Source organism: Orcinus orca, chromosome 14, assembly GCF_937001465.1.
Source record: "Orcinus orca chromosome 14, mOrcOrc1.1, whole genome shotgun sequence".
In the NCBI taxonomy this organism is placed as follows: domain Eukaryota; kingdom Metazoa; phylum Chordata; class Mammalia; order Artiodactyla; family Delphinidae; genus Orcinus; species Orcinus orca.
This window is the reverse complement of record NC_064572.1, coordinates 32,761,844-32,777,248: the sequence shown is the minus strand read 5'-3', so window position 1 is coordinate 32,777,248 and position 15,405 is coordinate 32,761,844. Positions and strand designations below refer to the sequence as shown.

The 15,405-nt window shown below is 55.1% G+C and overlaps 1 protein-coding gene across 9 annotated transcripts; it reads left to right on the top strand.

Annotated features, from left to right (window-relative positions):
* Positions 1 to 452: 452 nt before the first annotated feature.
* Positions 453 to 14,821, top strand: DUSP13 (dual specificity phosphatase 13). 9 transcript variants are annotated; one of them, XM_049697241.1, is made up of 8 exons: positions 453 to 1,838; positions 2,969 to 3,186; positions 4,456 to 4,659; positions 6,965 to 7,168; positions 8,186 to 8,280; positions 11,928 to 12,101; positions 13,499 to 13,719; positions 14,374 to 14,821. In XM_049697241.1, exons 3-8 carry the CDS (start codon positions 4,573 to 4,575, stop codon positions 14,574 to 14,576), a joined length of 984 nt encoding a protein of 327 aa, XP_049553198.1. In that variant the 5' UTR covers positions 453 to 1,838; positions 2,969 to 3,186; positions 4,456 to 4,572; the 3' UTR covers positions 14,577 to 14,821. The 9 variants fall into 9 exon arrangements, with proteins under 9 accessions (XP_049553198.1, XP_049553197.1, XP_049553202.1 ...); XM_049697240.1 differs by having other exon boundaries at positions 454 to 1,838; positions 4,452 to 4,659; XM_049697242.1 differs by having other exon boundaries at positions 461 to 1,838; positions 4,452 to 4,659; positions 6,965 to 7,051.
* Positions 14,822 to 15,405: the final 584 nt, after the last annotated feature.

The window sequence follows — 15,405 nt, the reverse complement described above, 5'->3', positions numbered from 1 at the left end:
CACGCTCCCTCAACGGTCTCCCGGGGCCCCTCCGAACCCCTGTCCGTGGCAGCCCCCGGCTCCATCCCCGACTCTCCACTCACCCTTGGCTGCAGGCTTCTCCCAAAGCCCCTCTTCCCCGCCTCAGCTCCTGCTCACCTCAGCGGTCCGAGTCGGGCTCCCCAGACCCACCTCCGAGTCGGCGTCTGAGCAGCTGTCGGAACCCGGCGCCCTCCGAGCCTCGCCGGCGTGAGACGCCTCAAGAAGCGGCGGTGGAGCCCGGGTAGGAGAGCCGAAGTGGACCCTGGGGCGGTGGCGGCTGCGCGCAGGCATTGCCCCGGCCGGCCCTCGTCTCAACCGCGCCGGCAGCCGCTCGAATCCGAACCGGAACTGCTTCGGGAGGCGGGGCCCTACCGGCGGGAGGCGGAGCCCTAGGGCGGGGGCGGGGCCAAAACCGGAAGGGACGCGGGACTCAAGATGGGCGCGAGGGGAGAAAGGAGGCTAGAAACCGCAGCAAGGAAACCCGAGAGCGCATGCGTCAGGCCCAAAGCCGAAGTGTGAGAAGATGAGGGGCTAGCAGAGATGGGGCGGGGCCTATGGGAGTAGCAAATAGTGTTTGGGGGCCAGAGGAGGTTATCCTAATTCCTTCGGAGGGAGCCAGCTCCTCTCCAATAGCCAACCTCCAATCATTGTTACCATTTATTGCCCCTTTATTCTCTGAGAGTCCCTATGCCAAATGCCATATAAATAACTCACTTAATCCTTGTGCCACCTCTACAGAGTATTACAACACAGAAGGGCCAAGAAACTTGCCTGAGGTTGGGCAGTTAATATGTGCCAAAGCCAGTATTCCTACTCAAATCTGCCTGACTTCAGAACCTATGCTCTTCTCACCTTACTATACTGCCCCACCCTGAGGGAAGCCCCCAGCCCAGGCCTAGCATTGGCGTAAACCAAGTCCAAAACCACCTGCGACCTGGGCTCCAGCCCCTTCTTGGCCTTGGTTTCCCAGGCTGTGCAAGGCAGACTTCAGTGACTCTGATGGGGGTGGGGACAGGCTCTGGGGTGGACATGAGTGCAAACTGCTACCATGGAATGCCCTGGTGTGGCCTTTACCCTCGAGGCAGACTCAAAGCCAGAGGCAGCTGGGAGCCTCCCCACTGCAGCTCATGCCCAGGATCAAGCCTTCATGAAGTCATCTGAGAGCCGGCAAGACATATCACTTCTTCATCCCATAACTAGCTCTGGCAGAAGGACAGATACAGACTTTTCTCTGTTTCTGTTGTGAAGACAAAAGCCCTTATAGGCAGAGGACTCTCCCTTCCCCTCCCCAAAATATTTCTGATGATAGCCCTTTGGTTCTTCAGAAAGTCTAGGGGAACTTTCATCTCCCTTCTCCCCCCCTTTGACATATGCAGCCCATTTTAGCCTTCTCTTTTGAGAAATCAGCCATTTTCATAACAGAACCACTGTTCAAACCTTCCCCCATAAACCCTGTGGGCACCCTTTAAATGAGGTCCTCCATGCCTCCTCGCCACTTTTCTCCGACTCTATAACTCAGGAACCCTCCCCTGAGCCCCATAATCCAGAAGCTCATCCAATAGCCATACAGCTCCCACTTAGTTTGTGACCCAGGCCTGAAGAACTTTTCCTATCACAAATCCTTGGAGGCAATCACCTCCTCTGCACCCCAGATCTCTACTTTAACTCAGTCCTTGGAACCAAATAGCCTTACACAGGAGTCTAAATCTACTAAACATCTATTATGTGTTAGATGCAGAATATCCTTTGTTTCATTTAATCCTCACAATTCTTACGTCAAAGGTGAAGAAACTGAGGCTGAGAGGTGACTTGCAGAGGTATGTCTGATTTCATGTTGTCATGGAATTTGGGGTTAGGGGGTGGCCTGGGGAGGAAAATGTCCTGTTCTCTCTAGAGGCCCCTGTGACTTGCTGAGTCACTTGCTGCTGTCTCACCTGTCCCTGCCAATCTCTAGGAAAGGAATGACACTGGAGAGGCAGAGAGGAGTGACCGCAGAGACAGAGGGGCAGGTGGGCCGGCCCATGGCGGAGGCCTCGCTCCCACAGCTGAGGGGAGATGCCGAAGTCACGCCTTGCCCCACTGTCCTGGAACTAGAGGAGCTCCTGAGGGCAGGGAAGTTTTCTTCCAGCCGCGTGGACGAAGTTTGGCCCAACCTTTACATAGGAGATGCGTGAGTGGTAGCTGACTGAAGGGATAAGGGGGTGGAGACAAGGAGAGACAGTTCCTGGGATCTTCACCAGAGATGGGGGTGGGGTGGGTATAAGGGCAATAGTTCTTCTCTGAGCTTCCCAGGCTAGGGACTTTCTCCAGGACCCCTCTGTACTGGGGACAGTGCAGTGAGCAGGTGCAGCCACCAGGGGGAGCAGAGACTTTGCCTGCCTGAAAGAAGGGAGCTCCCAGAGGTTCCCGGAGTCTTCTGGCACATCCGGAACAACTGGAGGGTCTAGGGCGGGGGAAGGACTGGGGAATGGTGATTTGGGGTATGAGATGAGCTGGACAGAGAGCTTGCCTTTCCGGTTCCAGCCTCCCTCCTCTGGACACAGAGTGGGTGAGGAAGGCTGACTGAAGGTGAATCAGGGGAGGTGTCACCTTTAAATATTTGCAGATTAGAAGCAGGTATGAGGTAGTGGCCAGGAGAGGCCAGATATGCATGGTAGGGCATGGGGCAAGAAGGGAGGTGCAGCTGGGTCCCAGGGCCGAAGCAATCCTTTTCCTTCCTGTCCTGGCCAAGGCAAGGGTGGATTGCCTCAGGGAGCAAAGAGAGGCTAAAGCTAAATCCCTTGACCACCAGCTCCCCTACCAGAAAGCTCCTATGGGGGGGCTGTGAGCCGCAGACCCCATGGGTTCCTTCTGGCTCCTTTTGGACCCTAATGGATTCATCGCTCTGAAGCGGGGGTCCAGACAAAGCCTTCCTGGACCTCACTGCTCCCCTTCCTCCCCTCCCCAGGGCCACGGCAAATAACCGCTTTGAGCTCTGGAAGCTGGGCATCACCCACGTGCTGAACGCTGCCCATGGGGGCCTCTACTGCCAGGGCAGCCCTGACTTCTACGGCAGCACTGTGAGCTACCTGGGGGTGCCAGCCCACGACCTCCCTGAGTTCGACATCAGTGCCTACTTCTCCTCTGCAGCTGACTTCATCCACCGTGCCCTCAGCACACCCGGGGGTAAGACTTGGGGTCTGAACCCATATCGCATCCTGCTCAGTCATGGGGGGATGTCCAGTTTCCCCTTAAACATCAGTGTCCTCACACCCCTAGTTTTTAAAGGGCCATCAGGTTTTTAAAACTCTCTGCTCAGTGTTCCAGCACTTTATCCAACAGCATTGCTTCACAGATAGGGAAACTGAGGCCTAGAATACAGGTCATGCCACGAGCTAGGAGCAGCCCTGGGGCTAGAAGCCAGGTCTCCCAAACAACAAAACAGGTCTTTCTGTACCACTCAGCCTTGGGACATTGCTATCTGGTACCTAGATGTCTGGCTTCTGCCCCAAAGTACTTCCGAATGGAAAAAATCTTCTAATACCAGGGGTACAACAATGGAGCCTGGGGAAACTGCTTCATGTTCATCCTGGGTGAGAGCCATGCCCCTTGCCACCTGACCCCGGGTGAGCCAGTGTCTTCTCTGGACTTCAGTTTCTCTGTGTCGTGGGAAAGACAAGACTATGGCTCATAGCACTGTTCAATCCAAGGCACTCTGACATTCATTTTCCTTCAACATTCATTCACCAACTATTATCTTCTCTGTGCCAGCTACGGAGCTAGATACTGGGAATCCACACTTAGGCAAGGCAGGGCCCCCGGTGGAAAGACAGTCAAACTGTGAAGTATTACAAGCGCTACTCAGATGAGTGGGCAAATGTGAAGAGCAAAGGGAGGTGGGGTGGGGGGGACTCCCCTCTACAACTGTATTCACCGGGCCACATGCAAAAAGGATGAGCTGCTCTGTGATTCAAGTGATACCATGAGTGGTCAGGAAGCCATGTCTCAGCCAAAACCTGACAAATTAGATGTTAATCAGACCAAGAGAAGGGGAAAACTTTTACAGGTAGTTGAAATAGCATGTGGTAAGGCTGGAGGCCAGGGACCATGACAGCTTCAAGGAACTGAAAGTTACCCAGTGTTCCTAGAGCTGAGGGGTGGGGGGTGGGGGGACAGCCTGAGGTGAGGCTGCAGGGTCAGCAGGGGCCAGCTCACAGAGGGTCCTGTGAGCCACGTTGGGGAGTGTGGACCCCATCCCAAGGGTAGGCATAATAGGTGCTGGTGTGCCCATTTGACAGAGCAGGAAATGGAGGCCCATACACGCTGAATGATTTACTCAGGGTCACAGAATATACCCAGGGCAGAGGAGGGAAAGGAACTTGGGTCCGCACCTCAGCCCCTGGGCGGGCTGGTGGGTGGGAAAGGGTCTTTCAGCAGGATGTCTTTCTCAGCCAGGGTCCTGGTGCACTGCGTGGTAGGGGTGAGCCGCTCTGCCACGCTGGTCCTCGCCTACCTCATGCTGCGCCAGCAGCTGTCCCTGCGTCAGGCAGTGATCGCCGTGAGGCAGCACCGATGGGTCTTCCCCAACCGAGGCTTCCTCCACCAGCTCTGCCGGCTGGACCAGCAGCTGCGGGGTGCAGGCCGGAGCTGAGGGGCCAGGTGAGGGTCGGGCAGGGCGTGAGGGGCCGGGGCTGGGTACAGTTAGCAGTGAGAGGTCAGGTGAGGGCTGGGCAGAGGGCAAGGGTACGATTGGAAGTAAGGGGTTGGGTGAGGGCTGGCAGGGGACATGGATGGGACCAGTTCAGAGGTTGGAGATCAAGGCTGTGTATGGCTGGAAGAGAGGGTTGAAGGGGGCCTGGCCCGTTCCCCAAGCTGCTGGGCTCCCCTCACCAATCCAAGGTCTCACCTAGGCCTGGCTGAGGCACCCCTCTCCTAGGACCCTCTTCTCCAGCCCACCCAGATTCTTCAGACCCAGAGAAGATGGAAAGGCTAGGAAGGAAAAGGGTGGAAAGCATAAAATGGAAGAGGTGAGGCCTTCCAACCTGGTCCTAATGCTGATCTGTCCTGCCTCCTTGGCTGAAAGCCTGTGGGGCTCACCTAAACCCCACCGAGGCAGCAGCACAACCAGTCCTGCACCTGAGGGCTGTCTGGCCCTTCCCACGCCTCTGCACACCCTCCCCTCAGGTCTGGAACCCAGCTCTAGGGAAAAAGTGTCCTGCAGCTATTGCTCCAAGCTTAGTTAATTCTGTCAGCCCTGAGCATCCATTCCCACCACCGGGAAGGAGAACAGGTGCTCCTGCCGCCAGCCATGACCTCCTCGCACAAGCCCTGCTTGATATAAAGTTCTTCTGTCGCCACGCCGTTCAGTTCTCTGCCTTGGACCCAGCACCCCACTGTCTACCTTCACCCCACCCAATGTGATCTCAGAGACCTACAGAAGGCCCCTCCCTAACCTCCCTCCCTCTCTGGTCCTGGGGACCCTTTAGGACATAAAGGTTTCCCTGAAGTCTGTCCATTTACCTTCTGCCTTCCTCCTGTTCCATGTTCAGTGCATTTGGAGGAATAGCGCCCCGTCTTTAAGCTGCCTAAGGGGAACAGATCCCCAATACCTCCTCTTCCCAAGGCACCTCCCTCCCGCTGGAGGCCCCAGCGTCCCCAGCTGCCCAGTAGAAGGAGTTGGGCTCCCCTAGCAGCAACAATGCTTCTCAGGCTCCCAGCCCACAAATGGTTGCCAAGGTGCTGCCGCAATTTCTTTGGCGTCAGCTCTGTGTTTTCCTCCAGCTCAACGGAGAGGCAGGGGTGCCTCTTTCTGGGGTCAGTGGCTGTGAGGGTGCCAGACTGTGAAGGAGCTGCAGAATTCCTACTGCCCTTCTTCTCCCATCATGCCCAGGCTGGGACTTTCCCCAATAGCCCATCTTCCTCACACTCAACATCCCCACCAAGGGCCATCTGATGGAAGGTTAAGCCTCCAGAGCTGCTCTCCATTCCCCCTATCCAGCCTCCAGCTCCTGCTACCCATACTGCTCCTTCCTTCATCTCTCCTCAACCCTGACTTTGGCTGTGCCCCACCGCTGCCAGGTGGGAGTGGGGCACTGGCCTAGGCTCTCCTGGGAGTTTGAAGAGCAGCAGCTTCCTCCTCCTGCCAAGACCTTCCCTGGGGCATGGACTGAATCTCCCCCTGCCCCCACACATAAGAGGTGGTTTTGTCTCTGAATGCACAGCCAGCCCAACCAAGGGGAGCGTTTGAGCAATATCGACCCCTTCCCACATGCTGTCAGGACGATGAGCATCTTGGGGTCGGGGATTAGGGCAGGATGGAGGGCGAGGTGTAGAGTTTGGGGCTGAGTGTAAAGGAAGAAAATGAGAGTTGTAGCTGGCGTTGGGATTAGGCCTGGGGTGAAGCTGGGCGGGAAACTGTCGTGGGGAGTTCTGCAGGTGTGGGAGCCAAGAGGCGGACAGGAATGGCATGTTCCCATCCTGCTCTCTTTCCTCTAAACAAGGTTTGGGAACCTGGGAGAACAGCAAATCTCTGATCATGCCCAATCATCCCACTTCCGCGGCCTGGGACCCTAAAATACTCTGGCCTCAGCCCTCAGCATCTCTCCCTTCGGGCAGCCAGCTTTGGGAGAATCATTTGGACTACAGCATTGCACTATTACTGGGAGTGCATCCAACAGCTGGAGCCCCAGGAGTTGTGCAGTGAGCAACCTGTGTGACTGTACACAGCAGCCCTGGGGCTGGGGACTCTGAGAGATGAGGGGGCTTTGGGGAGGTCATCTCCCTCCATGAGCCCTGGGCCCCGAACTTGCCTCATCTCTCTCGGCACCCGTACCCACTTGACCTTACACAGAGGCTCAAGGCAGAAGCAGGCTTATCTGACAGCTCTTGTCCCTGCCCTGATGAGTCCCAGCCAATCTGAACCATGGTTTACCTGCCTGTAACATGGAGCTCATCTCTCCCCCAGAACTGGTCCTTACTCCCTGCCACAGGGCTCTGCCACTTTGCCACCCTGGCGCTGGCCCTGCTGGTGCTGCTGGAGGCTCTGGCCCAGGTGGGTACCCAGAAGATGGTAAGAGACCAGTGTGGGGTCTGCCCTAGAGCCTGCAACTCCATGCGCTTCCTCCTGCTGCCTGCACCCCCTCTCAGCCACTGTCTCCAGTTCTCACAGGTGGGAAGGGGCTCCTGGTTGAGGCCCCTCGGGCGTGTGATCTGGCTGTTCTCTTCCCTGTCCCCCTCAGGAGTGGGAGGACACGGGAGGGGGGATTCTAAGCGTTTATGATGGCCCCTGGCCATGGCCGTCTCCACCAGCTCTCCCCAGGGCTCAGGGAGCCCCAGCAGGGGCTGAGCCCTAGCTCCCTGGAGCTCGGGCTTCAGAGACCCCGTGGAGGCGTGGCTACGGGTATGCATACGTCTGTGTGTGTGTCAGTCATCTGGGAGTATGAGTGGGGAAGGGTATTAAAGTATGGGTATATGAAGAGAGTCTCTGGAGAGCAGGAAGTGTTCTTAATAGGCCCAAATCCAAGGTCCCTCACTGAGCCGTTAGCCTTGGAAGGGACTTTAAAGACCATCTCACTGGCCTCGAGGAGCAGTGAGGCCTGTGCAGGAATGTCTTCTGGGGGAGGGAGGAGCTTGGCAGAGGGCAGAGTGGTTTGCGGACACACAGCTTCTGACTGAAGGCCGGGCCTGCTCCAAAGACCTGCTCTGAACTCCACTTGTATCTCTGTCTGCCCCCACTTCCCTCAGCCTGAGTCTTCTGGATCTTTATCCTGGGCCAGTCCTGTAATCCTCAGCTCCCAACCAAGGGCCCCTGGACCTGGATTGTGATGTTGGCAGTGCGGCCAGTGTGGGTGTGATCTGGCTGTTCTCTTCCCCGTCCCCCTCCATGGAAGATCCTTGTAGCTTTAACTTTCTGCCCACGCTCCACATCACCCTTGAAGGCCAACCGACCTTTCAAAATGGCTTATTCAGTCTTCCTTCTTCCTGCCTCACAAGCAACATCCACATCCACACATACCACAGGCAGACCCCTGCCAGACTGCCTCTACTCCCAGCAGGGCCAGGTGCCTGGCTGGGCTTGGCACTGACCATGCCAGGGGACCAGTGGGTGAGTTGGGAGTGGCAGGGGGAGGCCAGAGGAGGGGAGCAGCACATCATGCTTTATAATTAAACTCCGATCAAAAAATAGAAACAGCATCAAGCGTGCAGAGACAGGCGGCTGGAAGCCGGGAGCAAAAAGTGCCCGTCAGAGAAGACCTCAGCCTGGGCCAGATACCCCCACAGGTGGGTGAGTGCCCCTATTTCAGGGGGGCTGCAGAGCATGCTGGGTAATGAGGGCCAGGACACCTGTGCCTCTGTGTGTGTGTGTGTGTGTGTGTGTGTGTGTGTGTGTGTGTGTGTGGTGGGGGGGTGGGTTAGATCTGGGGAGGGACTGGGTCAGAGATAGAGGCACAGACAAAGCAGAGTAGTCAGAATGACCTGGGCTTGAATCCTGGCTCCCATGCCTATTGGCTGTGTGACCTACGGCATAGGGGATGATAATATCATCTGCCTCATAAGGGTACTGTGCGGATTCAGTGAAAAAAATGTAAGCATTTAGCTCTGATACACAGTACGTCCTTAGTTAGTGGTGAATACAATAATTATTGCTGGACAGAGAAAGAAAAATCAAGAAATACAAAGAGTTAGAGACCAAGCCTCATTAGCCCATGGGATATGGCTGAGTCTTGAAAGGGAAAGAGTAATAATGGTGATGATAATAATAGGAAGATGCACCATTTATGGGGCATCTACCAGGAGGAAGACCCCGTGGGAGGTGCCTTGAAGATTTCTTATCTCATGGAATTCTCACAGCAGCCCCACTGAGAAAACTAGCTCAGAGAAGACTACACAGAAACAAGCTCCAGACTTGAGAACTCGGCTCAGGTCCGCCCTCCTCCAAGGCCTGCACACAGAGTGCAGAGCCCCAGGCAGCTCACCACAGGCCACCCGCCGGCCACCCTCCCCAAGGCTTCCTTCACCAGACTCCTCACTTGTCCTGCCCTGAGATGTCCAGCCCCAGCTGTCCTGTGGCCACAGTCCCTGTGGTCTACCTTGGGGGGAGGAGGAGAAAGCAGGAAGAGTGAACAGGAGGGAAGACCGGGGGAGCACGTCTGGAACTTCAGGGAGGCAGTGGATGGCAGACAGAGGCCTCCTGCCCTGCGGAGGCCTGGGCCTTGGCCTGAGGCTACCAGCGTTCTGGGTGGTGTGTTGGGAGGCTGCTGGAGGAGGACAAGCTCCTGTGAGAGGCAGGGAGACAAGGCAACCGGGGAGCGCGACACAGAGAGGCACCAACAAAGGCAGAACACAGGTGTCTGAACTTGTAAACAGCAGCGACTCAGGAAAACCGTTGCCCACAGAGGCAGCTGCTCAGCTTAGGGAGGAGACACAGGAAGGTCGCAGGAGGGGTACCAGAGGGAAGGGGGAGAAGAGTCAGGCCGGCCCTGCCCCTGCTGGATGTTGGGCCCAGGCTTCACCCTGCGGTGGCTGAGGAGATGCGGAAGGAGGTGTCAGGCGGGGCACTCGGCATCTAGGTCTGGGGATGGCAGAAACCAGGGGGCTGCTGCAGCCACCAACTCCCCTTCTTTGGGTGTGCCCGGAGCTTGAAGGATGAGTCGCTGGGTGGGGGCTAGGCCTGACCTTGGCTGAAAAGGTGGGCTGGACCCTTGTGGGATAGAGCAGACAGGTAGGGAGTACATCCATGAGCATCAGGTGTGAGGTCCAACGTGAGGCCTAGCAAGGGGTACCCCTAAGTCCGAGGAAAAAGCCCCCTTCTCCAGACCTGGGCCTAAGCCCCGAAGAGGCTGAGCCAGTAGAGGGGTCAGCCCTCATCCCTGATCCCTCTACTGGCTCCTTCTCCTCCCAGGAGCCGCCAGGAGGAGTAGGGACAAGTTCTGTCTCAGCTGGAGCCTGGCTATCCGCGCCCAGGCACCGCGGGGCTGCAAGGCACCAATTGGCCACTGGGTGGCAGCCTTACCCCACACCAAGCTCAGAGGCCTGCAGCGGCGCCTGCCAGACTTCCCAAAGCCCCAACGCAACCGACCTGGGGCTCCTGCAGGCCCAGCTGGTAGCTCCAGCCCAGTGTGGCTGTTGGACTCTCCCCACTCCAACACAATACATTGTGCTGTACCCTGTAGTTTTTGCAAACCCAGGCTCTCCTCTCTCATTCTCAGGTCAGACTCCAGAGATTCCTTAAAGTCAGGCAAGGCCAGCATCTTTAAGTTGAGAAAGAGAAACCACGGCCCAGACAGGAGCAAAGACTTGCTCTTGACCTCGGAATTAGCTGTGGCCAGGCTCTCCCCGCTCCCTCTAAAGTTCTCTTCCCACCAGTTCACATAGCCTCCCATCTCCATGGGGAGTCCCAGGGCCAAGAGCCTTTAATCGCAAAGAGACACCAAGCAGAGAGGGGTCTGGGCGTTTGGAAGGTCTGCACTTCAGTCAGCAGTGGCCTAGGTCTGCTCTCAGGCCCCACCCCCATGGGCTCCAAGGGGAGGACCTGGAATTCTAGCTGCTTCATAGCGTTTGTGTTCCGGGCGGAACCTGCCCCGGCCCCGTTCCGCTCTTGTGCTGAGTCCTGTCCCTGCACCCACACCCCGACTCCCAGGCCCAGACCATGCCCTAGGTAGGTGGCAGGCAGTTCAGCCTGCCCTGAGAGGTCACAGTGGGGGATGGAAGGGAAAGCCGGGCCTTCGCTTCCGCCCTGCCCTCCCACTGCTCACTGGGTGAGCTTGGCCAAACCGGTGGCCTTCCGGGTTCCTGTTTCTCTTCCTGGCCCTGGCACTGCCTACCAAAGAGCAAAGAAGTTCTTCCCAGTTTGTACCTTCCCTAGTTACTGGTTGAGGGGACCAGGGACAGTTAGCCAAGAGAGGCACTCCTTCCAAGCCCAGCACCAGACCCAGGTTCTGGTGCCACTGACATTCCAGCTCTGCAGGGTCTCGGACCCCCTCAGCCAGCTGACTCCTGACACAAGCCACCCCACCTGGGTGAGGCCTGACCTGCAGCACTGGCCTGAGTCATGCGGGTAAGGAAGGAAATCCCAGGGCCTATAGGCAGATATGGAACAGCTGCACTAGGCTCCCCTGTAGAGCCAGATGAGTTAGCGACCATTCTCTGGAGTCCCTGAAGGTGGTAACTCGAACGCTTGGGGACGGAACTGAAGGAGAACAGAACTGGACTGAAACCCCGGCCTTGCTCCTTAACAGCCGTAAGACTGAGCATTACTTAAAAATTATTCTCTGTGACCTTCACGTTTCTGCTTCAGCTTCCTCCTATGTATGATAGGGACCTACCATGCGTGAGGCACCAGGCCCCTAAGAGGCATTAGCTCATTCAGTACGGAAGTGTTAACAAATGTCAGTTCATAGCCCAGGCCCCTCCCTCCAGAGATGGGCTCTGACCTTCAAGCACCTGTTACAGGGATGGGAGTCTGAGGACCAGCCCTGGAAGTAGCGGAGAAGGGGGCTTGAGATGAGCTGCCCAGTTGGCAGGGGTCTTCCTAGGTGCCCTCTGAGGGCCACAGCCATCTGGAGTCCCCACCCCTACGAAGTCCCAAGTAACCACAGACTTAAGGGGTGGGGTCTGCACTGACTAGTTGTTACAAACAGGGAACTCCAAGAACCCCTTGAAAAAAGCTTCCAACATCAGGGGCCTCTGGAGAGGGCAGGAGAGGGCTTCCCAGCTCCACAGCGGTGACGAGGGGTTGATTCCCTTGTTCCCTGGGGAAAGGCCTCAGCCCCAGCTGAGCTGGTTAATAACCTCATGTGAAATAACTGAGGCCCTTCTGAAGCATCCTAGTGGCACCTGGGCACTGCACCATGCCTGGGCCTCCCTGTCAGCTGGACCCACCTGCGGGGAGCCTGCCCCTCGCCACCACAGTTTCCACTCTGTTCCAGGATGGACTCGCTGCAGAAACAGGACCTCCGGAGGCCCAAGATCCACAGGGCAGTCCGGGTGCCCCCCTATCAGCCACCCACGCTGGCCTCACTGCAGCGCTTGCTGTGGGTCCGTCGGGCTGCCGTGCTGAGCCACATTAACGAAGTCTGGCCCAACCTCTTCCTGGGAGATGCGTAAGTACGATCCACAGTGGGTGTTGGGGAGAACAGAAGGGGAGCCTCTTCCAGAGCCAAGGGGCAGAGTTGGCACCCTCTTTGCCTCCAACCATCTCTTTCCACATGTTTATTTCCTTTTACACAATTATTACTTTGTGGAAATAGAACACACCTAAGAAAAGTACACAGAGCATAAACGAACAGTTTCACCCCCCAGGTCAAGAAATAGGACATTAGTTGTGCCTCAGAAGCCCCTGTGGAACCCTTCTCATCATAACCCTTTTCCCTGTAGATAATCATTGAGTATTGAAACAATAATTTCCTTGCTTTTCCTTTTAGTTTCGCCATTTGTGTTAGTTTTGCCTATGTTTTAAAGTGATAGGAATAGAATCATATTGTGTATTTTGTGCCTGGCGTCATTTGCTCAAAATTGCGAGATTCGCCGACATTACGTGTAGCTATAGTTCATTCATTTTTGGTTGCTATATATTATTCGTTTGTATGAATACACCACAGTTTATTTATTCTATTTGAGTTGTTTCCACTTTGGGGCTATTATAAATGGTGATTCTAGAAGCTAGTACATGTGCCTTGGGAACACACACGTTTCTCTAGGATGTATATATAGAGTGGAATGTGAGTCATTTTCCCCAAAAGTTTTCTTAAAATTTAGAACATATGGATGAATATATGTGGATTTTATGTTTTCCTTAATATTTAGAAAATATAGATCAATATCCTATTAACAATAGGGCAAATATGTATCCCCCCTACACACACAGATAACCAGTAATAAAATCCTTGTTGACTTTTTAAAAATGCATACAAAAATGGTATCGCTTTATAATTCCATCTTGTAATCTGCTTTATATAGAAAACTTTTTAAATGGAATTGCACAGCATACTTTTAAAACACTTTAAAACAATGTTCTGTTTTGTTATCCTCCGTTTTTCTCAATATAGCACCAACACCTTTCTTGGTTCACCAGCATCTATCTACCACATTTTAGTGTGGTAGATTTAGCTATACCATAGTCAATCTTCTTTTATAGGCTATTTAGTGATTTTTTTCCCACTTTTTCTCTATCTTAAACATTAGATCCAGTTTACATTTGTCTGTGAGCACATTTGGGATTCTTTAAGTTCCTAGGAGACCTGCTGGGGCAAAGTAAGTGTACATTTTCGAGGCTTCTGATGCCATGTGGCCGACCTGCCTTCCAGAAAAGTTGGGCTGAGTGAAAGGGAGTCTTGAACTCCTACTAGAGGAGCCCCTTCACCCAAGCCAGTTCACTGGTTCCAGTCTACCCTTGGAGGAGGATGGCAGAGGAGGCAAGGGGGCAAGTTCCAGGCCAGCCAGAGCTGACCCAGTGAGCTCTACCCCACCTCCCAACTCCCCCCGTGCCCCTCCCCCCCAGGTACGCAGCCCGGGACAAGAACAAGCTGACCCAGCTGGGCATCACCCACATCGTGAATGTTGCCGCAGGAAAGTTTCAGGTGGACACAGGTGCCAACTTCTACCGTGGAATGCCCTTGGAGTACTATGGCATTGAGGCTGATGACAACCCCTTCTTCGACCTCAGTGTCTACTTTCTGCCCGTTGCTCGATACATCCAAAGTGCCCTCATCATTCCCCAAGGTCAGCTGCTGGGGAAGGCACTGGGGTGGAGGTGGGGTGCAGGCAGGGTCTGGGGCTATCTACTTTTCCAGGAGCATGGATGGTGGGGTCCTTCAGCAACCTCCCACCTCATGGGGCTCACTACTACCATTTAGTGAGCATCCCCTTCAGGGACACCCTGGAAACCAACAATCATAGATATAACTAAGGTCCAGTGTGGTCGTCGCTTGGTAAGAGGCCAGGTGTTGGGCAAAAGGTACAGGACCTAGAGAAAACTGCTCAAGAGCGTTTGCTAAGATGAGGCCTCAGTGTAGAGCTGCAGGGGCTGGGGAGAGGGCAGAACTGGGGGAAAGGGAGGGAGGTGGACACCCCCTGCAAACCCAGGGGACTCCAGGAGTACTGACTCCCCACCGTGCTAGAGTGGCAAGGGATGCCAGAGGAGGCACCTTGCACCAGGAGAAGGGAGTCCCGCTGCTAACCTTTGCCCTGCCACTAACTTGCTTTGTGACCTTGAGCGAGTCCCTTTCCTCTCTGGGCCTCAGTTGCCCCATATGACAATGAAGACAGTGTCAGTACTCCAGGATGCTGTGATAGGTGGGCAGAAGCATCCCTGATTCCCTAAGGGGCAAGCGGTGTGAGAACAGGTAGCTGATGCTAGGTTGGGTCTCCCCGCAGGCCGCGTGCTGGTACACTGTGCCATGGGGGTGAGCCGCTCTGCCACGGTTGTCCTGGCCTTCCTCATGATCTGCGAGAACATGACGCTGGTGGAGGCCATCCAGACAGTGCAGGCGCACCGGGATATCTGCCCCAACTCAGGCTTCCTCCGGCAGCTCCAGGTTCTGGACAACCGACTGGGGCAGGAGACGGGGCGGCTGTGACCTGGTGGGCAACCAGGAACCCTGACCCTCCAGCCAGCATGGCCCACCCAACCAGCCTGACCCTGGGGACCTTGCTTCCAGTCACCTTGAGATGTAAATAGCAAGTGGGGGCTTAGCTGAGGCAGAGGCAGGGAGAGCTGGGTGGTGACCTTTAGCAGGTGGATCTCCCTGACCCAATCCAAAGATTCTTTATGCAGAAAAGAGTTCAGTCTGTCTCTATAATAAAAGGTTCATCATAATAAAGACAGGAGACCTTCTGGTGGTTTGTGGGGCAGTGGTCACGAGGCTCCAGAAGGCTTGCCAGCCCATGATGGCAGCCTAGAGGTGGAGTCTGAGTCAACTGTCTGAGTAAAGACCAAAGTTCAATGCATCACCATCCTTTCCATGCCCACCCTGTATCAAACACCGACTATCAAAACTCGCTGTGCACAAACAGCATCTCCTGAATCCGGTCAGTTTTTTCACTTTCGTTCTTCTTTCAAAAAGGACTGACTAAAGTCACAGAAACCTAACAGAAGCATTAAACTAGAGCACAGGGGTTTGGGAGGAGACATGCCAGAATTCCTGGTGAGGGACGGTTATATGATGGGGCAACATTTGGCTGTGAGTTTCTTACTGTTTGTACCCTAATAAAATAAAACAATGTAAAAAGCCCATAGGTTCCTCACCTGTACGTGAGGTATTTATGAGGATTAGATGGGCTGGCATTCCTCCTCCCTCTCTGGCTGTTTCCATGCAGCCCTGGCCTTCTCCAGCTGACCTTTAAACATCAAGGTGTCTGAGGACGCTGGCCTCTGCCTCTTCTCTCCTTCAGTGTTCTCGCTCTCCT

What these genes read in the sequence shown, in the direction of transcription:
- DUSP13 (XM_049697241.1), top strand. Translation starts at nt 4,573, where the DNA reads ATGGGTCTTCCCCAACCGAGGCTTCCTCCACCAGCTCTGCCGGCTGGA. An exon ending in GGCCGGAGCTGAGGGGCCAG is followed by an intron (nt 4,660 to 6,964) that starts GTGAGGGTCGGG and finishes TCTCTCCCCCAG; the next exon opens with AACTGGTCCTTACTCCCTGC. An exon ending in ACTGTCTCCAGTTCTCACAG is followed by an intron (nt 7,169 to 8,185) that starts GTGGGAAGGGGC and finishes ATCAAAAAATAG; the next exon opens with AAACAGCATCAAGCGTGCAG.